General features: G+C 40.3%; 1 protein-coding gene across 1 annotated transcript; it reads left to right on the top strand.

Moving 5' to 3' along the window:
• The first annotated feature begins 232 nt into the window (after nucleotides 1–232).
• On the top strand, nucleotides 233–23,276 carry hgfa (hepatocyte growth factor a). The gene is made up of 18 exons (XM_085386685.1): nucleotides 233–416; nucleotides 4,118–4,277; nucleotides 4,435–4,547; nucleotides 5,133–5,247; nucleotides 9,926–10,068; nucleotides 10,234–10,354; nucleotides 10,506–10,624; nucleotides 13,701–13,872; nucleotides 13,974–14,125; nucleotides 15,053–15,146; nucleotides 16,250–16,389; nucleotides 18,188–18,220; nucleotides 18,460–18,568; nucleotides 18,670–18,744; nucleotides 19,403–19,540; nucleotides 19,695–19,801; nucleotides 19,917–20,050; nucleotides 20,401–23,276. The coding sequence occupies exons 1-18, from the start codon at nucleotides 353–355 to the stop codon at nucleotides 20,566–20,568; spliced, it is 2,157 nt and encodes a 718-aa protein (XP_085242811.1). The 5' UTR covers nucleotides 233–352; the 3' UTR covers nucleotides 20,569–23,276.
• The last annotated feature ends 90 nt before the right edge of the window (nucleotides 23,277–23,366 follow it).

The raw sequence follows: 23,366 nt of genomic DNA, 5'->3' as shown, positions 1-23,366 counted from the left end.
AACATTAATTCGTTTTTCTTTTCCTTATTTATTGGTTGACAGTAGAATGAATGTAATCCATTGCTTCCGTTTAAAATTGGAAATTAAAAAAAGAACGGCATCTGGTTTTAATTTGAAATGATTAACCGGAAGTCGTGCTATTTGCCCTGCTGCGCTTGACAGCAGAGAGACGCTGATAGTACAAACTTGAGAAAAAGGGGGTTGACCCGAGGACGTGTGGGTTTTTGGGAAGGTGACATCTGTGTGAGGAAGATAAGTCTTCTGCTCACCATCAGCCACTCAGAACTTCAAACAAGCTCCGAGTGCGTCGCTCTCTTAATCCGGATTCTAACTTGCACCCAAATCTTTAACCATGAGGACATACGTTTGGATTTATCAGGCTTTGCTCTGTGTTCTGCTCACTATTGTGGATACAGGTAGGACTTGAACGGTTCCAGTGGATGATAAATATCTGCACGAACTGGCTGAAATCTGATTGTTTTCCGTCTCTGCTTTTCATGCTTTCAAGTGAGAAATGAATAGAGAAATTGAGAATTAATTAGTGAGAGTGAAGAAACTTGCAGGGGAAAAATTAAAAGTTGGAAATGGGAAAGGTGGAGAAATTCTATGTTATTTTTTTTAAAAGGGGGATTCTGACAGTCGTGATTTTTGCTTGAAGTTTGTAGCTGCACTTCGTTTTGTACAAATAATCAGTTTTTAATTGCACACCATGACACTTCGTGCTATTGAATGACCTTGATCACAGACCTCCTTCAGAAAAGTTCCTGAGAAAATAATAATGACTTACGTTGTTGTTTTTTGGTTTGTTTATTTGTTGTTGTTGTTGGTTTTTAGAAGGAATCAACTTTTTATAACCTTTGCGCTCTTTAAGACTTTGAATGAAATCATCACTCTTTTCACTTTACCTGCTGCTCTAACAGCAAATAGTTCAAGAGTTCACATTGGTGTGATTAAAGTTTCTGTAATTAAGACGGGATCTACAAGTTTCTGCCTCCACATTGAGGACGTGCACGGTTCTAAATTCCAGCTTCAAACCCGTTCCAGCGCACTTTTTTGGAATGACTCTGCTTCTTTGTCATGAAAATCTTTCATTGGTCGTGGTCCTTTTAGTAATAGACACTCCTGTGTCTGTTGGGCTTATGCCAGCTATAGAGAGGATGCCAGACAGCCTGGGGTTCACACACGGCAACCGGTCTTGTAAACGAGCACCGTGCGGGCTGCTCCTATGTTCACCAAGCGCTGATTATCTGGGGGCTGTCCAGAGTCACATCCGCCCCGCTGACATCTGACCACTGAATCCGTAGTTACCACCTCCAGGGGTGCCGACCCTGACATCTGACCGGCCCGGAGGTGAGGGGAAAGTAATGCGCGGCCCGGACTTTGGCTGGCCCTTTCGTGCGTTTCTAGAGAGAGAGATGGAAAAGGTGTGTGTGCGTATATGTGTGAGGGAGGGGAGGTGTGTGTGTGTGTGGAGGGTTTAACATCTGGCTGCTGAGCCCACTACCACATTTTGCGCTCTCTGAAGCAGATGTAATGTCTGCGTAATTCCCAGACAGAGGCGCACCTTTAACCTGTTACTTTCCTGTTGTTCATGTAATACAGATTTTCGTCTGCACTGTCCTAACATTTATATTCTTTATAATGATTATTATTATTACAAAGTGAGGTATTGTTACACAGGAAAGCGTGACTAAAACGCTTATCCAGCTGAGAGTTAAATTCTTTGCTCAAGGGCACCTAAGTGGAAGTTTCTGAGGTCAGAGTGTCGGCATTTCACCTTAGCTATCTGCATTTTTCAAGCTCAGCTAGATACTCCGAGCTGTTCCTCTAACCTGCAGCTGCCTCTTCTTATTAAATCTGATGTCTTTCACTCACTGAGCACCTTTTATTATAATCTTCAACCTCAGCAAATGTTTAGGATTTGGAGATAGCAGAAAGCTGAGTGCAAGGAGAGGAAGAGACTAAGTGAAATCTAATTGAGCAGCTTGGCCAGACATCAGGGCTGAAACAACACTGTGATGCGTGCCAGATGTGGTCCAGTGGAGCCCAAAAACATTAATAACACGTCCTCCCCGAAAACCATTTTCAACCACGAGGAGCCTCTAAACGCTCCACAGTTTACAATATCCTAAGTACACACACAGCGCCATGTGTCGGATCTTGGCACAGGAGCGTGTAGCTGTAATTCAGTAGCATAAGATCTTCCGGTGTGATTTATGTTGCACTTGCTCTTAATTGTAAACTCGAAACTATTGTGAGCAGACACACAACCCATCTAAAGATGTTCAGAAGCGTCTTTTACAGAAAGGTTTCATACCGCTGAAAGACGGGATCTTAACTTTTTCCAGTCCGTAAAAATGAATGATTTGCATCACTAGGGGGATTTAGGCTTTAAAATATGGTTTTGTCCTGCTTTTGAACCCAGTTGGAGCTCATATGCATCATGCCACATTGTTCCGATAGTAGAATTTCCTTTTGATGTACTTCTTTCTAGGAAAAAGCTCTCAACAAATGCCTATAAATAAAGCAAGAATGAATTGTGTATTTGAAGCGTTTCCATTTTTCCACATGAGCATCCAGTCAATTGCCAATAGCTGAGAGACTATGCATAAAATTTGATACATAAAATTTTACTGTATTGTAGAAATTATGAGTGATGTTAAAGTTTTCCTATGACACAAGATCTGCCCCACCCCCGTTGGTTTTGTTTTTTTGGCTGCCCAATCTGCTCATTTAAAGCACCTCAGACTGATGCAGGGCTTTGCTTCCGGCCACTTTTCGTACTGATTTTTTATCCTGAAACATAACCTGACTTACCTGTTACTTCAGCTGAGGCTGCACATTGTATCTAAAGAATTGCAGAACAGCTGAGCTTGGAACAGCTCCGGACTTGCACAAAACACTTCAGTGTGTGGATGCTGACGTGCCAGCAAACACAAGGCTTGAAGCAAACTATATTTGAAGGATGTTTTCATCATCAGCTGGCCACCCAGTTTACTGGATGATGGGGAAATAATTTCATCTTTTCTCCCTGTTTGATGCCAACTCGCTGAAACCAGCAGTCACGCTGCCTGATAACCTCAATGGTGACACCATGAGAAAACTTTAGTTCTTGGCAGTAGCTCCTTAATAACAGCACTAATATTAGAGCAGTGCATGACTAAGGTTTTATACTTTGTTAATGAAGATGCAGTATAGAAACCAAGATCCCTGGCCCACATCAAAAACAGTGGTTACAAATTGGCATACACAATTTGTGATCCATCCGATTACCAGAACGGCCCAAATGCTATTAATACCCCTGAGTGGAGTGAGGCTTTAAATGCTAATGGCTTCAAAGAACAATGCCACCTCAATGTCTTATAAGCAGCTTTCACAGAGCTGAACATTGTGCATTCTCATACGAAGATATCTGTGACCAGTCTTCAGGTGCAGAACAAAATATGTGGTGCTAGAAGCTTTGTGTTTTCTGCTTGTAGTCCAAGCAGTACTGAGCATCACCTTTAAGTGGACCTTGGTTACAGGCAGGTAAATATTCAATGTAGACAACAAAAGAGGGATTACATTTGCCAGCCCTAAAATAGTATTATCCCCAGGGGTCATCGGACTGATGACTCCTGATGATGGGCTGATGGGTTCCCAGACTGACCATTGATTAAATCAGTCCTTGCCAGCCAGCACTTATACAGTGTTCACAAGGACGCCAATGTTTAAGGCTTACGTGCAGTCATATTAGAAGACCCTGAAAAAAAATCTCTGGGGCAAAAGTAGTTGCCAGCTATATATTATCAAAGTCCAACAATAAAACAAAATTGGTTTACAAGTTAGATATGCAACTTTTATGGCGATATTAATGATATTTAACCTCTTAAAATCCAAAAGATGAGCAGTGATTTCATCTAGGGTTAAGGATAAGGTTTCAGCCAGATGCTAAACTATGAAATGTTGTCATTGTAAATTAAAAGCCTTGGCTTTTAATCGAGGATGCTTAAAAAGACGTTAAAAACCAAAGAGCAACTCCATTATGAGGTGATCCTTGGCGTAAACAGGCTTATTATCTGATCTAATGGATGTTTTAACATGTGCAGATCTCATGTTGTGTCCTTGTGTTTTGCAGGTTGCTGCAGAAAGTCTCGTCAGTTATTACAGAGGTATGAAAAGACTGAAAGCCACATGCTGGTTTGCACAGACTGTCCTCAGCTCCCATTGATACGAACCAGCAACTCAGAGGAACGCTGTGCCCGGAAATGCAAAGTGAAGAAAAACTTCAACTGCAGGTGAATTATATTTTGTTCCTGTGTTTATCTGATTTCCCGCACATGGTTTTTTTTATAACCAGGTTTCCTCAATCCTCTTGTTGTCCTTCTGGTATTTACACATTTTTCTTGTTTTATCAGTTGTTTATCTCTCAACTACTTCCTGGGTGTTTTTCAGAGCCTTTAACTTTCAACGGCACAGCAAGAAATGCCACTTGCTTCCTTTTGACCGTTTCACCAACAATGTGCAGAAGCAGGCCAGCATCAACTTTACTTTATACGAAAAAAAAGGTAAATGGCAAAGCCCCAAAAATAATTCGATGTAATTCGCTTTTGTTTTTTTGTTTTTTTCTCATGAGAACATTCAGGTGCGGGGAGGTATTTACACGGGCAAAATGTGTAATTGCTGATTGCTCCTCAGTTTTTTAAGTCTTTGGTTTCTCTGTTGATGCAATAAAAGGAACCGAGCCACCTCTCCCCCCCGCTGTTTAATCACCCCAGCGGGGAAAGTCGCATGCAAAAGCACGTCAAAGACCTAAGTGGAATATAAACAACAAAAAATCATTGCTTACAGTCAGAGCGCAAAGCTCTCTCAAGAGTCAGCTATGGAATCTAGCACTTTAGACTGTGCTACAGAATTTACAAAAGCTCCCCCCGGTGACATTTAATGAACTTTAGGGAGTCGTCTGTTTAGGGAATAACACACAAGCTGGGATCTACTAAATGCTGGCTGTGAAAAAACAAAAATACAAAATGTACCATATATGGGAAAATAAATTCCAGGAGGTCAAGGCTGTAAAGGCAAATTAACTTTTAATTGCAGGAATTATATCTGAATTAACACATATACTTTTTTATGCCTTTGCTGTTATTTAGATTACATAAGGGAGTGTATCACTGGCACCATGGACAACTACAGAGGAAGGAGGTCATGGACAAAGTCAAATATCACTTGCCAAGCTTGGTCAGATAATAACATCAATGAGCACACGTAAGTCATCTCTCTTTTTTTAAATTTATGCCTTTATTGGTGAGCAATCACAGATACAGAGAAGGAAATGCAACTGAAAGGGAGCAGCGCAGCCCCATCTGGAACCTACCATTTCGGCTGATGTGATTTACGCTATAATTGGGATGCTCCGAGTCCCGTCTTTTACACAGGGAAGTCAATAGCAAGTGCATTTTTCCATTCAGATCGTGTTCGAGGAAGAAGAGTTACTTGTGATGCCTTACTCAGCTGTACACCAGAGGGTTTTTTTTAAGGAAGAGAACATGTTAATCATTCACTTCCCCTTACCAGATTCTTGTAGATTTGAAACAACAGGCTTCAAAGCTTGCGTCTCTAATCTCCATGCTTCCACCACCTTCCTGGATGCTCCTTCTCTGTGTCTGACACTGAACAGGCCTCGGAAGCTGATTTATTGATGTTCAGTTCATCCCCTTGCACCTCTGGGGTTAAGGGAAGGCGGAGGCTCAGAGACAGTTGAACGTTTATCCAGAGTTAAGTCAGATTTCTTTCAACACATGTAGCCACCTCCTCCCCGGTGGGGCTGTTTATTTTTTTTGGAGCACTCCAGACCATCAGGTGTATCCCCGAAGATGTTTTCTCCCAGGCACAGCAAGGCAAAATCAGTGAATTTGCAAAGATGGTTCTGTGCCAGGGCCTCATTAGTGGTGCTCGTTAGTTATAAGATATTTTAACTGCAGCTAAGGCGGCGGGGTGGGGGTAATAATAACCGTTTGAAGAAGTGCAGTGTGAAAAAAAGTAGAATGGAGGTAAAAATGAAAGAAAGAAGGTGCAAAGACTTATAGACTGAAGTCATGTTCTGTCTGATGTCCAGCTGAGCTCACAAAGCCACAATATTACTGAGAGAAAATACAAGGTCAGTAATACAATCAAGAGAATGAAATGTTGATCCATTTTTACCCCCCTTCTTCCACATTCCCCTTAAGTCCTATTTTCATTTCAAGAAGCAGTTATTCACATTCTGAATCCTTTGTCATTGTTTATTTGGCACATGGTCCCAGTCTCCTTCTCAGTTAGAAGGGGACTTCTACCGTTTTGACTTTCGGAGGGTCACAGGGAGCTTACTTAAGGAAGATTTAGTGGGTTACCTAACATGGGACTATCCCGCTGTGTGAGAATTACCACCATAATGAACCACGCACCATTTGAGTTTCAGGTAACTATTATTTTCACGCTTGACTGATCAGTGTGGGGCAGGGGTGATTTCTCAGGAGGTTCCCTTCCCGGAAAGGGACTTCCACCTGTTATCTATATTTAGTGTTTGAACCAAGGCTCCGAAAGAAATGTGCACTGATGTCCAGCCAAGCGTGGAGAATGGAATATTTTTCTTCGTATTAATAATAATAGATAATATTGTAATCATTTATCTGTACCCCTAGGGACTTTCTTTTGTTTTTCTACTAATTTTTCCAATGGGATGTCAGTGAATGCTCTCAGCTACAGGCACACGCATAGTTACAGCTTTGATTTATGATTTTCTTGAATGGAAAATATTTAGCATCTTAGTAGTTTAACCTTTGAAAGTTTAACCTTTCAAAACATAGGGAAAAAGAGATTAGCAACACGCTGCACAGAGATTAATTATTCTAAAAAACAGGGAACTATTTTTCTGTTTTCGAAAACATTTATTTAACCTTCTAGGACCTGGCATCCATAAATGTGGACATCACATTTTGGCTAATCATATGGAAACTGATAAAACCAGTGAGAGTAAAAAATAGTCTTTGGCTGAAATAGATAAAAGTATGCATTAGTAGTTGGCTAACAGTAGACCTATCCACGAAGTAAAAATTAATAGGCGTCAGTTAGAATGCTAAATGATACATTTCATGATAGTGCTATTATTAAAGAAAGACTGAACAAGTATGGCTAGCAGCTAAAATTATTAGCTAATAATATGGAAACCGATTAAACCAGTGAGAGTACAAAATAGTCTTTGGTTGAAATGGATAAAAGTATGCATTAGTAGTTGGCTAACAGTAGACCTATCCACAAAGTAAAAATTAATAGGCGTCAGTTAGAATGTTAAATTATACATTTCATGATAGTGCTATTACAGAAAGACTGAACAAGTATGGCTAGCAGCTAAAATTGTTAGCTAATCATATGGAAACCGCAGTGGTTTTGCAAAGGGGTATCTGAACAAACAACAAGACTTCTTAAAAGGCATCTGAGACCAAAGAGGAGACTTTGTCCAAAATGCAAGCTAGCAAGAAACTAGCAACAAAACCTCATACTGATTGCCAAGCAAAATGGTGGTGATGATGGGGGCTCTTGAAGCCACAGCACCTAGGCACCTTGCAGGCTGCGACTCAACTATGAACTTCTCAGTATATCAATTAATTCAAGAGTCAAATATGAGACCATCTGTATGACAGCCAATGCTTGTCTGAAACAACAACAACAATCTGAAGCATAGCAGCAAATCTACAACAGAAAAGCTGAAAAAGAAAAAAAAATCAAGGTGTTACCATGGCCCAGTCAAAGTCCAGATCTCAACCTGAGTGAAATGCTGTGGCGAGTCCTTAAGAGAGCTGTACATAAACTGCAAAACTCAATGAAGTGAAGCAACACTGTAAAGAAGGGTGAGCCAAAATTCCTCCACAACAATATGAGAGACTGATAAAGTTATACAGAGTTGTTGTTGCTAAAGGTGGTTCTGCAAGCTACTTAATGGTGGAGTGTAGTTAGTTTTTCACAAGACTGCATAGATTCTTGTGACTACAGTGAGTTTGCTTACCATACAAATTGGAAACAGAAAAATACAGCTGTGCATGGTTGATTTAATTATTAATTAATGAGCAATGCTGTAGGCGTAGATGTGCTGGTTCACAGATGTTGTCACATTTGGATAGCGTCAGGCCAAGCCAGACTAAGCTGTAGCCATATTTAAAAGATGAGACTGAGTTCTCATACCCTCTCTGAAGTAGCAAATTTCTTTAATTTTATATCATTTCCTTTCGGCACAGAGTTTCCCGTTGCACCTTGCTTCCAGAAGTAATTATTTATGCACAAAGATAAATTGTGTCTTGGTCTGCTTGCTTTAATCTCCGACTGCTTTATTCTTCGGATGCTCTAGTACTAAATCACAGCATTGTTCCACCAGGTGTGGGTATTGATAGACATTTTGCAGCAGTTACTTCAGGTCTAGATTTCATCTTGAGCGTTATCCCAAATCCAGCCAATATGTTTAGTCGTCCCCGAGAATGAAGCATGTGCACATAGTGTCTGCCTGTGCTCCGCTGGGAACAGATTTTGGCAAGGAGATGAATAGCTGGTCAACATCTGTTAGCACAACATCATTATGACTAACTTGCTCCCATGCTGGGTCCTTTTTACGGAGCTTCAGCAGATGCAGACTTTTCTTTCTTTTTGCAAAGTGAGTAACCTTGTAATTCCATTTATAAATTAAGGATGTTGTATTATGATCGAGATACAGTCTATTGAGCTTTTGATTTACACTCAGCAGATGTGAGTTTTGGCCCGTGGAAACTGCTGCTTTGGAGGGGAACAAGTGTTTTTGTTTTAGTTTGGGCTACATGCATAAGTGAGAACTTGGTGTATGGCCTGTTATATTTTGACACATGTAGGTAAAACTATGCATTTTAATGGTCCTCCCTTTCGTTCTCCTTTGCACTCAGCTTCTCTTGACCAAGTCAGATGCCTGTGATTTCTCCCACCTCTGGGCTGACTGATGTTGTACATTATTAGAGAAATCTTGCATAAGCCTCTGGGCACAAAGGGGAAAGCAGAGCAGACTCCCTTAAGAGTCATTGCCTGAGGTAGTTTTTAGACAAGCTGCTAAAGGGAGGGTGGCCTCTACCTCTTTTACTTTTTTTAATTGTTCCTGCAAGTTGTTTCTTACGTCATTAGTTAAACAATGAACTTATTCCCTTTTGCTCACTCCATTAAGATTTTTGTGTGTACTGGAATCAGTCTCTTCACTTGTTTCTTTTCACCTTTTCTTCTGCCTTGCTTCAATGTCTCCCTGGGTGGGAGGGGGGATAGTGGTCGGCATGTATCAGGGAGTTGCTGACATACCGGCTTTTGGTCGCCTTGCCACGAAAGAAGACAAATTTCCCACACTGTCGATTTAGTATGGGAATCCCCGGACTGTACAGACTTGCTTGGACGGTCCGGGTTCTGTTTCTTAAAGTCTTGTTCACTACATGGAGCCATTGGGGATTAGGTTTAAACATGTTCACAGGGCAGCCAGCAAAAGACCTGCATGGGATGCTCCAAGTGGTGCATAACGGTGTTCTGTGCTATTGGAGATTGCTGTGCTGTGACAGTTTCGCTGCTTCATACTTGAAGGAGGGGAGATGTGGTTGGAGTCACTAAGGTGATTGTGCAGGAGGTGCAAATCTGGCTAAAGCAGGCATATTGATGCCTTATTTGCATAAGATTGCTGCGAGAGGATGTAAAATGTAACCTTGCTATCGTATTTCACAGAGCGGAGGCATACGCCGTAATGTAAATGCCTTTTGAATTTATTTGGGTTGTTACTGAGAGCACTAGCGTGCAGGTGTGGTACTGTAAACAAAACCAGAGCAGTCAAGTGTGCAAGTACTCCCAGAAATGTATTTATACAGCTTACAGTATCAGGTAACACTTTCAGTTATGTGTGTCTACACCCCTGTAGGTTTTATCCAGATAGGTACCCAACGCAAGACCTGAGGCACAACTTCTGTCGGAATCCTAACAACGATCCCGGTGGTCCGTGGTGCTACACCACAGATCCCAATGTACGAGCTGAGGAGTGTGGCATACCACAGTGTTCAGAAGGTGAGACCCATGAAGTATTAGCACTAGAAAATAAGATTTAAACAAATAAAACCAAAGGAGATTTATCCGTTGCGTGGTTCATTTTTTTCTAAAAGACACGATTCTTTTTCGATTTCCTTCATAGGCAAAAGAACATTTTGATAACTGTTGCTTCTTTGTTGACAGATGTCTGCATGACATGTAACGGGGAGGATTACCGGGGCAAAATGGACCATACAGAGAGTGGCAAAGAGTGCCAGAGATGGGACTCGGCAAGGCCTCACAAACACCCCTTCCAGCCCAAGAAGTAAGCTGCAGATCACATAGTAATCTTTCTCACAGATAACAACAGCACACATCCATGACACAGGCTTAAAAAAGAGAGGTAAATCTCATGATTTGTTATGGCTTACTTAAATCCACCTTCTTTTTTTAACATTCTCTGTCCCTCTTTTCAGGTATCGGGACAAAGATTTAAAGGACAACTACTGTAGGAACCCGAATAACCGCCTCCGTCCTTGGTGTTACACCATGGATCCCAAAACTCCATGGGAGTACTGTAACATCACTGTGTGTGGTAAGAGACTGTGCACTGTATATACTCCAAATCTGAGGCTAGGGCTTTGAGGACAAAGTCTTCAAACAAACTGAGAGCAACAAATTATTGTTTTACTCGGATTTATGACTTTATATTGGTTCAAAATGCATTACCCTTGCAGCATTTATGTGTCACACATGTAAGAATGTAATACAGGATTCAGAAGTGAACATATGATTGAGCAAGCTTTGGTTTTTGGATTTGGTTTTTACCACAAGCAAGTTGTTTAAATGTTCAACAGGGAATCGATACATACAAGTTTTGGTGTCTTTGGAGCAGTTGTGGTCAACTGAGCTAAAAAAAAAAAAATGGTCCCCTTCTCCCCAGCAAAGTCTCAGGAGACTTTTGTTTATCCGGATGGTGTTTTCATGTGGGCGTTTGCTCCAAGTCATTCTACCTCAGCAAGGGACATTAAATAGGCTGTTTGCAAGAGGGCAGTTATAACTTCACAAAGCTTGAAGTGTTTTACTGAAGCCATTTAGGGCTATAAAGTGGAGGACTACAATAGAGGCTGTTATGCCAAAATACCGCACATTGCAATCGGAAAGTCTAAAAGTTGTTTCAGTGGTGTAAACATTGATTGCAAAATGATGCAATTTTATAGAGAAATTAGAGAAAAGACCTGAAATAATGCACAAAGAGCAAAACAGTTGCATATGCTTCCTTACAGGGCATGTTGGGTAAAGGGATGATTTGTTGAACAGGAGAATGATGGATGTGAATTATATTGCGTGGCCATAAAAGTAACACTTTTTTGGTGGGCTCTTATTTTGATGCCTTAACTTTCACATTATGGCTGTTGCCATCTGCCGTGATTTCCCACAATCCAAGATTAGACAAGAGATCGTAGTTTTACGCTAGCAAAGCACATTCGTATGAGTGCATCTAACAGACAGTAGTATCTTTGTTCTTGGTGGTAAATACAATATACTTAGAACAGACTTCTTGTACAGTCTTTTAGTACAAGTAAGCACACTCCGAAACATATTTGTTGTCAGATATTTGCATAAAGATTATGTTAAAAAAAAAAGGTCCTCCCAAACTCTAGCAGACAGATAGAAGTGTACTTGGCACCTGTTTGTGGCTTACATCGGCCAAGCCCCTTGTAATGCATAACCTTGAGCCTTTATACAATTTAAACAGATGAGCAGCACGGTGGAATCGTTGCCTCACAGCAAGAAGGTCCTTCCACCGTCAGGCCGGGGTCTTTCTGTGTGGAGTTTGCATGTTTTTCTCATGTTTGCATGGTCTTCTCTCCGGGTACTCTGGCTTCCTGCCTCAGTCCAACGACATGCAGTTAGTGGGGTTAGGTTAATTAGTAACTCTAAATAGCCCATAGGTGTGAATGTGAGTGCAAATTGTTGTCTGTCTATGTTAGCCCTGCAGCACTGGCGACCTGTCCAGGGTGTACACTGCCTCTCGCCCTAAGACAAGTGGGACAGGCTCCCCCCCATCCCCTCGGCGAGCCAAAGAGAATGGATGGATGAATGGAGTTATATTTTTAAAAAAAGGCCCATATATTTGTCACAAAGGGGAAAATTATATATATAAAGTTTGTTTTTGTTTTTTTACACCAGGCAGTAAACATGACGTTAAGCATGTTAACATGTGTGCCTTTGACTGATTCATTTTTGGACCCAGGAATTGCAGTTTTTGGCATCTTTGCGTTGCCTCCAGAAGTTGGATCTAAAATGTTAAACAGTGAGCTTAAGAGGTGCTAGTAGAGATATTTGCTTTGACAGTTCCTACTGATTCCAGGTTTTGCACTAAGGAAACCCTTCTGGGGTCATTCTCTGATCAAAAATGACTGTCCTGGAAGATGGAGAAGGTGGAAATCTGAGTGATACTAGGTATGAATGTGCATTTTATAACAGACAGGTATAGCTAACTGGGTTGTGCAGATGAACCATTTGCCCAAAGTCTTCTCCAGGGGCCTGGGTTATAGTCCACGCTGGACCCTTTATTGCACGTTGTTCCACCCACTCTCTCTCCCTATAAATATATGTATATATAATTCAGTAATTAAAGTATGTGTCTGTTATACACTGTTGTATTCTGGATGTTAGTTAAACTTTTTTTTTTTAGTTTTGTCCCATACGGGGACAAGTATATATAACATGTTGCCTTTATATATAATTGAAAAGACAGAGGGAAAATGAAATCAATGGAAATTAGAAAAGATGTTGCGAAATTGGAGAATTTGCATTGAAATATTCCCATATGCACACCCACAACCTCACAGAGCATCTCTCTTTGTCTCTGTCAGACACATACACGCATTGACTTTACTGTACAGGTTATGATTTACAGCGAGCATCTGCATTTGTCCAGATGTGTGTATCCCTCAATGCCTGCCCTTAGAAAGATAAAAACCACTGACCTGTGCTACACTGTGCACACAGATACTGGCATGCATTACATCAAGCCAAAGAATCCTTTTGCACACGCCTTCTCGTTTCAACCTCGAAACATTCCCTCGCCTCCTCCATCTTCCCCCATCCCATTTGTCAAAGGCTAAAGAAACAAAGACAGAAATCTGGAAATTGCTCACTGTGTAGTGCTACCCCTGCACTGCTATGCGGAACACCAGAATTCCATCTAAAGATGTTTGGAATAGTCTGCCAGTGGATAATATCGACCAAATCAGACTGGGTTTGTTGCCATTTTCTTTAGTTGGCCTGCAATAGAGAAATTCACAGGAATCATAATGTCAGTGTTTAATTTTGAAGCAAAGGTATAAATAAGATCAGGCTTCGAGCTCTGCGACTTGTTCTGTCAGCAAGTTAACCAACTTCTCATTGTTGTGGATGTCCATACGTGAAAGAATGTCAGGCACCACTGGTATGAACACACAGTAAGTTTCTATTACTATACAAGCAGGGGGAAGGGCTACTGTTTTTGATCATCTGCCTCTAGGTTAAACATGACACATTCTTGTAGGGATTAATATTCTCCTCCTTCTCTTCCTCCCTCATTCCTGACTACAGTTTGCTTTTTCAGTGACTTTCTCTTTTTTTGCATGCTTCCACCTTACAATGACATTTATCTGTTTCAGGTTCAGACCCTACCGAGGACTCCGATGTTGAAGTAACAACTTCCTGTGTCCAGGGAAAGGGCACAGACTACCAAGGCACAATGAATGTCACCCCGGAAGGTGTGACATGCCAGCGCTGGGATTCCCAGTTCCCACATAGCCACTCATTTCTTCCGCAGAACTACAAATGCAAGTGAGTAACAGCTGCTTCATAGCTGCTGACAACATGGATTCACTTCTCTCAGGAATGTCAAGAAGAGTACTTGATCATTGGCATCATCATTTAAATTGTAGTTTGTGTGTGTGTTATAGAGACCTCAGAGAGAATTACTGTCGCAATCCTGATGGTGCAGATTACCCATGGTGCTTCACTACAAACCCTAATCAGAGGATAGCCAATTGCACCCACATCCCCAGATGTGGTGCAGAGGCTACACAAAAAGCAGGTAAATTCTATGAAAATTAATTTCTGAGAATTGCTCAGTGTTTTGGGGAATGCAGTTGTTTGCGTTGTATAAAAAAAGGGAGTAACAGCGAGCACAGCCAATCGTGTTTATTTAGTGTTTTAAAAAATGTATTGTAAAAACAACTTAGAGTCTTGTCATCACTTTTGAGTAAAGGTTATGGCTCAAAGCCCGGTTCATTTGACATAAAGCCAAAATCGGCTTTGTTAAATCTTTTTTTGTTATATCAGTTTAAAGAAATACATTCTAAAGTGTTCAATGTTGTTGCTTTTAGACAGGGCCAGATTGCTTTCTTCAGTCTTTAATTTTGAGAATATATATTTGCAAAAGTGTCGATCTTTTCTTCTAAAATTACTAGAATATTTTAAAAGTAAATAACAAAGTACATTCAATCAATTACTAGGAAATTTCCATGTTGAATTCCAAACTACAGATGTTTTAAAAGAGATGTCATGCTTTTGTAAAGTAGAAGAATACTGCTCTCATAAGACTGAGCCACTTGGCAAAGGGCTGCCCAACGAATTCCATTTCATGCAAGAATAACAACACCAGACTTTGGCAATAGCTGCTCGTTGTCATTTCCCATGTTTCTCTGCTTTGCATTTTGTAGAACACACACGTCTCAAAGCAGCCAGTCAGTTTGCAACTAAAGACCCTTCTCTGATTCTATTTAAGACCAGAAATAATGAGATTTGGGAGACACCGTTTACACAGAGACCCATAATATTAAATGGTCCAAACCACAAAGACAAGCATAGACCCAAATTCTTTCTCTGTCTCTGCAAGTACATGAATTTGTGTTTGTGAGTATTCCACCAACATGAAGAGGTGTTTAACCAGCTGTTGGACTCACTAAGCTTCAGCGCTTTAACAAAGTCATCTGAATAATTTTATCCTGTTCTATCTCAGAGTGTTATGAAGAGAATGGAGAGACTTATCGGGGCACTTTATCCATAACTCGATCGGGGATTCCCTGTGCAGACTGGTCACATCACATAAACAGGTAATGAAATAATTTGTTCTGCAAAGACTTTTGTTGCATTTCTGTTGTTGGCTCCCAGTGCAACTCCAGCCGTACCGAGCAACCCTGCAACTGTTTCCTAGAGAGATTGACATTCTTTTCAGCTCACTTGATGAGTGTTTGTTGATAACTTAGCTCCCATTGCCTTGTGAAAATCCCTTTCAAATGAATGAGGCTAAGCACTGAAAACAAACAGCAAGAGGAAATCAGGGGTTCCACAGGGGTCAATACCAGGTCCAATTATTATTCATCTAGCTGACGAGAGGAAACCCGAGGGTGCTCTCAAAGTGACCCATACTGGGGGAAAGACTGCCCGCTCCAAGGCCGTTACTTCACGCTGAAGTCAGCCTGTTGGAATTACTTAATTTACAGGAATTTTAAAAGCCAAAATGGCACAGACAGATGGACATGTTCCAGAGCCGACCCTTGACCCCAGGAAGTGCTTTCTTAGGAAAGTAGATCAAAGCCAATCAGCTCCCTCCCGTAGAATGCAGCCAGCGAGTCTACTCTGTTCAAGGCTCAGGGTCATACTAGGAAACATGCTCAGAGCTACAACATTGTTTAACATTCTCCTGGGAAGTAGAATTGTCTTCACCCCCTTACAAATTATCAGTTGATTAGAATCCTTTTTGTGTGCGCGTGTCTGAACTCTTACCAAGTAACTGTTTTTTTACGGGTATTGTGGATGGCTTAGATGACACACAATTAGATATAAATTCCTACAAATCAGAAGCAAAACTGCATCATTCCATAGAGGATGTGGTTCCTGCTGGTCTGAACCCTGCTGAACGCTTAGACTGCATACTTTTGAACTCCCATGAGCACTCTTCGCAAAACTCTGCGTTTCCTTCTACAGGCTAAGCAGCAAATGTTGAGGATTCATTGCATTATAGGAGAGCCAGAGTCAGAATTTTCTAGGCATTCCATGGTTACTTTCGTGTGTATGTAATATATGTGCCTGACAGCATTTGTGCAACTCCGTGTACACATGTGCCCACCTTTATGCGATATGACCCAGTATTAGTTTTTGTCTTTCTGCAAAATAACACATGGGATATGATAATCTGTATTTGTGTGTTTTACAGTGGGGATTCTCACTCTACGGTGTCCCATGTAGGGCTGGAGAAGAACTACTGCAGGAACCCAGATCGCGACAGACACGGCGCTTGGTGTTACACCAGTCCAAATAACCGCCTGGCCTGGGATTACTGTAAACTAAAACACTGTGAGTTCCTTAAATAAACATTTACCCTATGTAAGTTTCGGTAAGTAGATAATATCTGTGTTTACCCAAGTAGAATGAGAATGAAAGATATCTGTGTATGTGTGTATGTAAATGTGTAGTCAGTGCCAATATCTGATAAGCTTTGAGAGCCAAAGACCAACAGGACCACAACTCATCCATACTAATACTAAATACTCACACATACTAAACAAGTGTGATATAACTGTTGACTTTCCAGAACAGATGGATGTTTATTATATCATCCGGTGGTTTGGAGGCCACAGCTTTGAAGCCACAAATATTTAATTTTGCCATATTGGGCTTTTTGATGTTGGATGTGATGATATTTGGATGAGAAGGCAGACCTGCAGAGCTGCCAGCTAACACTAGCTTGGTTTGTAATTGGTTCTGTAATTCACTATATTAAATGAGATGCTATTATTTGGCTAATGACAACAAGCTTAAAGTAAAAACTATGTACCCGAGTGACTTTAACTGCAGCCAAACCCAAACATAGCAAAACAGCATCATTTCTGGCAGCCAACTCCTTCCTAATGCTTACATTTAAGTCATAAATTTGATGTTTATAACTTGGGTAATATATAAAAAGAAACACCGCCATACAGTCAGTGTAAATGTTAGCTATTAGCCATCAAATCATTTTCATTCTTTGCTGTAAATGTGTTTATTTTAGCTTCAAAGTTGGGCATTTAACATGGGAGTGTATGCTTGCACAATGTAATAGATGGATCACTTTTGAAACCTCAAGATGAGTGATCACCATCTTGGTTATGAAAAAAGATGTGATTATAAAGGGTGGGTCTGACTTAAACCACAAGCTTATTGGCTAAAAAGTTTTAGCTAATGACTTTCTGTACTGGGTTCATTTTTCATACCCAGAAGCTACATCCATGTTTTGTACCCTCTTTGGCCTTTGCGGATTGATTGGCTTTCTGAACCTGTCTTAAGTGGCCATTAGAGCAACTGCAGTTTTTGGCACTTGGGCATTACCTTCTTTTAAAAGCTTTAAAGGCTGCTTAGGAATATATGTCCCTATTTAATTTTGTGCTAAGCTAACCAGCAAGGCTGTGTTAGGTAGCCTGTAACACCCAGGAGAGAAGCATTGCTCGCAAATCAATAACATGGCTGTCTTTAAAGGCAGAGAAGCTTGTTATGAAACTGAGGGGTACTAAATGTGCTTCCTTTTTATCAAACAAAGAAGAAGTTTTCAGAGCCTTTGGGACTGTTTAAATGGGACATCTGAAAGAACATGTAATGACATTTAGAACAGAAGAAGTGCTGATATGTGGGTGTAGTACATTGAAATAACACAAGTGATTTAGCTTCGTAGCGTTTACTGACTTCAACCAAAATATCATAATTGTTTTCTTGCACAGCTTTCTGGGCGGCTTACGTAATCTGTTCGCTGTGGTTTAGTCCAATTGGCAGAGAATACACGATGCTCAAACAGCAAACAGATGCGAAAGTCTGTTGCCATTTCATTTGAGAAAACACACACTTGGGCCACTGGACCCTGCATGTTCTTTGGCTGGTTTCAGTGAAGCTGCATTGAATATTTTCCATAATGTAAAACACGTCTTCCGTGAAGTTTTAAGGTCTCGAGCAAATCTATTTGTTGCGGTTGCTGACTAATATAGCCTCCAGCAATTATTTAGATCCAGAGATAAGCCTTTATAAAGTATAAAAGGCTGTCATATTTACTCAGGTTTCATGTTTTGTATGTTCCCTGCTGCTGTGGGGTGTATGTTCATATTGTACTTTGCTTTACTTACATCAGGTGATTCAGCTACAAAGGCTCCTCAGACAAATAGTGAGTATGTCTTTTTCTTTCTTTTTACCAAAAATGGTCCTCTTTCTCATGTGCTTATCTCTGATCTCCTTCCTTTCCTCTGTAACTCTCTCTCTCTCTGTAGATCAAGTCAGTCTGTTGATATTTACCTAACTGAACAAATAGTTTCCTTTTGAAGTTTTAATAAATATTTTCCAATGGAAATGTTAAAAAAACTACATCTGTCTAACACACAGTATCAATTATATCTCCTTGCTTAGTTCAAACGAGGCCCAAGATATCATGCTTTGTGCACATAAACACCAGAATAGTTGGAGGACATCAAGTGCGAGGTACAGATGGCAGCTGGGTTGTAAGCATCCAAAGACAGTAAGTGTTTTCCAGTCTTTGTTCTTTAGAAGCCTAGACCTTCATCCATGTTTATGCTGTGTACTGTGATTGATCCATTTTTCCTTCTTACCTTTTCCTAGGAAGGTCCATTTGTGTGGTGGCTCACTAATCAGAGAGAACTGGGTTTTGACAGACCAGCAGTGCTTCACCTCCTGGTAATTTCTCTCCCTTTTCAGACTTTACTTTACTTTCTTTCTTTAAAAATGCTTCCATTGCTGCTTCTATCTATAATTGCTTAAAGGCTGCACAGCGTACTGCCAGACAGACTTGACCTGAGATAGGGACCGCATGTTTTGGACTGCTGTTTAACCTGCAGTTGCTTATGTCAGAACTAATCATATTGTCCTTTTGCAATGTCTCTGTCATGTGTAGTACTGGCTTTGATTTAAAAAAAAAAAGATCCCTTTTTTCTGTAGTAATCTGCAATGCTGCAAGTAATACATATGGTGTAGATCAGCAGCTTTTAGCAGATATTTTGATTTAGCGGGGAGCCTCGAGGTGCTTGAGGCCTTGCCTTTTTTTTGGCTTTTTTCTCTATGAAAAAAATACACATTTGCCATTCAGGAAATGTTATTTTAAGAAAGTAAGTGTATTTTTGAAAAATATCAAGAGCTAGTGGAATGTGTTAACTAAAAAAAAAAGTAGTATTTGTAAAGACAGTTTTGTGAGATTTGTTTAAAAGAGAGGCTGCTCTAGATCTGGGCAGGATTTCCTATTGAATCCGGTCAGTTGAATCATCGTTTGGCTGTAATCCACTGTACGACTCAAAAAAACTGTATGACTCTGTCTTACACTGACTCTTGTAATCATCAGCGTTCCAGATCTCCGGGATTACAGTGTGCAGGTCGGTCTGCATCACCTCGATGAGTCTAAAAACCGACCGCGACTACGAGTCTCTCGCCTGATCTGTGGCCCAGACGGCTCCAACCTAGTAATGTTGAAGCTAGCAGAGTAAGTGCTCAGTTAGTGGCTAGTGTCAGCTGATTTATGCTTCTAGTTAAAGAAAAAGACAGTGATAGAAAATACTGTGAGTGCTTTAAATTTAAAAAGAAAGGTCGTGCAACTTGCTTTGGCTTTTATTTGTGATGATTTCTGTTGGTTCTAGTCCTGCCCCTGTGTCTGAAGGTGCATCCACCATTCATCTTCCCGTGAAAGACTGTCGCATCCCTGAAGGCACCAACTGCACCATGTATGGATGGGGGGAAACCAAAAGTACTGCCTTCTTTCAACCACATGCTGTTTTACCATGTTATTTTTTAATGACAAAAAAACCCACTGTTCCTTTTACAAATTGCTTATTGTGTTTTTTGTATCCTTCTCTGTGCAGATACTGGACACGATGAAGCCCTTAACTCTGTAATCATGCCGATGGTGGACAACGACATGTGCTCGCACATCAAAGAAGACGCCGGGGAAAGCAGAATATGTGCTGGCGGGAAAAGGGGAGAAGGCGTGTGTGATGTAAGGATCTCAAATCGCCAAATGCATCCTGAAGCAAAACAACATGGATGTGAACTGAATGCTCGGTGCTTAAAGGATCATTTCACCACAATTGTGTAACAAACACCATTTATTGGAACTACTTTCTACTGAAGAAATAGTTCCCTTTGTTGAGCAGCAGGTGTTTTAAAGAGCCAAATAACACCTAAGCCTTTTGAAGCCAGTAAGGCTTAAATGGAAAAATATGTTTGTTTTGTGGGTGAACTGATATTTTAAGCATTATATTATTATCATTATTATTATTATTACTATAGACTTGCTTTGGTGTAATTATTGCTAATCCACAGTCTGTCTTTATTTTGTTCTTGCAGAGGGACTACGGTGGCCCACTGGTTTGCCAGGAACATGAGCGCAAAGTCATAATTGGTGTGAGCATCCAAAGGACAAAATGTGCCTCATCACAGCCAGCACTTTTTGTTAATGTTGCTTTCTACTCAGAGTGGATATACAAAGTCTTCAGACTTTACCCGAATGTGTAAAGAAACTAATGGAGTGGTGTGAAAAGCAACCCACAGGGGACTACCATAGCTTGCAAGAGCTGACAGAGGAACTTGGGCCACAAATCTCCAACATGGATTATTGGGTGGCATACAGAAAACGACTGTATGATAGTGACAAGTTTGGATTTTATGGTGGAATCTGTCGCCATCTGTAGATGACATAAACTAGAAATTGGAGACTGGATGCATCTAATTGGTTCTCACCCATTCTTCGATTTTGCAAATGAGGAGATCTCGGCATTTTCGAAATCAAAGTCTTGTGCACATAAACGGAGTGCAAATTGTTTTTTTTGACATGTTCAGAATTTCTGAAGCCATGCAAACAATGACAGTGAGGAGGACACTTGTGATTCAGTATTATCTCCTGGAATATACTTGAACCCAACTCTTTGGTGGTTATCACTTTAGGTAGCCTTCATTGACTGGGACCTTTTCTTTTTTTTAGATGAAGAAGAAGAATTTTTTTAAGTGTCGAGCTGGTCTTTTTACCTTAAACACAAGCGATGTGGATTGACATAAATGTGGCCTTCATGACATAAAAAGGTACTTATCTGGTATTAAGGTGATTATCACAGCAACTAAAGGTGTCCATGTCCCAGAAAAGAAAATATATGCGTGAAAATGTCATTACAATCTGCCTATTATGTTCCCTTTGTGAAAATAGCCTTTCAGCCTGGCAGTGCTAATTGTGTGCAGTAGCTGAACTACCTTTTCCCCAGTTAGCTGTAACTATTAGTTTTCCCCATGAGAGGGTCTAAGTAAGACTGAGCAAACCGCTCCAAATCTTATGCTAATATTTGTAGCATGAGAGAAAGAAGAGCCATGCCAAATATAACATGGCTATTTGGTCTCCAGTTTGGAGGGAACTGTGGCCCCTGGCGGGCTGTGTGTGGTCAGTAGGATATTTTATAGGTTTTGGGGTTTTTTTGTTTCATGGAAAGCGACTCTGTATGTGGATACCTGCAGATTTGTTTTGTTTCTGCTGTGCTGTATAAATTTATAGGTCTTATAGATCTGGAATATTTTTGGGTCACTCGGTAATGTCAGATTGGCTTATTTGTGCTTAAGTATGTTTAATATTTAAAGAGACTGGTTGCTTCTAAGTAATGTATATTTATTTTTCTAAATGAAAAAAACTGTTCCAAAACGAATTTGTAATTCCACATGATATTTTGATGATAATTTCTTGTTTCGAAGAATTACAGACTTTTAAATAACTGTGGCGTAAACCTGACATTTAAATAACACAGACCAGAGCAGAATATTAGGTACAATATGCCTCATATGGCCAAACTTTAAAATCAAGGATCTTTGTTTCATGGTATTATTTTGCCCACAGGTAAATTTTGAATCTAGGAGGATGGGGGATATTTTCTTAAGGCAGTGATAGTTGAAATGGGGTGAAGGAGACAGACTACAATTTAAGTTCACATTCACTCCTACAGCCAATTTAGCATCTCCAGTTAACCTAATATGGAGGAAGAGGAAGCTGGAGCACACGGCGAAAACCTACTCAGGTACAGGCTGGCTGGTTGATTTGAACCTGGGATGTTCTTGCTGTAGCACAACTACTGCAACCACTCTTCTATACTTTATTTTAGCTCATAAAAGGACCTGACAAGAGACAAGAGTTGCCGATTAATCCAGTTTTCGCTCATATTAATAAAGCTTCTTTGGGCTGATCCCTTATAAGGGGTCACTACAGCGGATGGATATGCATATCTGATTTGACACATTTTCCTGCACCCTCTGAGGGATTTGTGTGTCCTCTCAAGCTCAAACCAGTGATCTTTTGTCTGTTAGGTGAATATGTTAGTCACATTTTTTTCTTTAACATTGATATTAGTTATTAATGGTGTTCCACGCAAAGGGATAAACAAGATGAACAAAATCATCAGGGGAGGGGAAAATCCCTACATAAAAAATCAGAGCATAATTGACTTTTGACACTTTCAACTTAGCATTACACAGATTAGAAAAAATAAATATGTGCTTACAAGACTCTCATTCCCACAACTTTAGAATAACCAGAACCTAACCTAATGATGCCCCAAGTGGCCTTGTGTTTCTCAGCTATCAGCAGCAAAGTAGCTGTGGGGATGTTTGTGCATGTCGCAACAGCATTTAAAACCTAAAATTCTAACTCTCAGTTCTAAGATAACTGCTGTAAATATCATGTTGGAAATGTTACAGTAGAGTCACAAAAAATGATATATTTGGCTGTAAGTCAATGGGTTTTATGTTCTAACCAGTGAGTAAGTCATTTGGCCAGGATTCACAGGAATTCTTGTAAAGAAACAAACGGTATTCAGTATCATTGTATGAATGCAAGCCTTTAATAGTCTCACACAGGTTTCCAATCAAAGTGAAGGTCTGTAAAGTGGCTAATTTATGGAAAGGTAACTTCCTGAAAGGCTGATTAAACAGCTAAAACCAATACTCATGTGGCAGATCATGAACCACAACGAATGCTCTTAAGGTGCCGTTGCTGTTATTTAATTTTCCCTAATATAAAAAGCCTCATACAAATTGTAATTTTTGTAAATATCATACTTGAGTATTTTTATTCCTTGATCATTCTGTTCAAATGTTTGTATACTGTAAAATATAACAGCTGCTATTTTGTGTTAGTGATTTGTTTCATATTGGTGATCTTTCCCAAAATTTGTAACCCTTTGTAATTTTCCTATTTTAATAAACACCTTAACATTACACTAAGCTGTATCCGTCTTAGCGCTTGACATATTCCTTTGCGGAATATGTTGCGAGGAACATGC

The sequence above is a fragment of the Rhamphochromis longiceps genome, linkage group LG17 (assembly GCF_057381845.1).
Source record: "Rhamphochromis longiceps isolate RC_006_pf linkage group LG17, R_longiceps_female_GT1.1, whole genome shotgun sequence".
Lineage (NCBI taxonomy): Eukaryota > Metazoa > Chordata > Actinopteri > Cichliformes > Cichlidae > Rhamphochromis > Rhamphochromis longiceps.
This window is presented reverse-complemented; position numbering and strand designations above follow the sequence as displayed.

Coding starts and splice junctions, on each gene's coding strand:
- hgfa (XM_085386685.1), top strand. CDS start 353: ATGAGGACATACGTTTGGATTTATCAGGCTTTGCTCTGTGTTCTGCTC. Junction 10,355..10,505: donor CACCCCTTCCAGCCCAAGAA/GTAAGCTGCAGA, acceptor CCCTCTTTTCAG/GTATCGGGACAAAGATTTAA. Junction 18,745..19,402: donor CAGCAGTGCTTCACCTCCTG/GTAATTTCTCTC, acceptor TGTAATCATCAG/CGTTCCAGATCTCCGGGATT.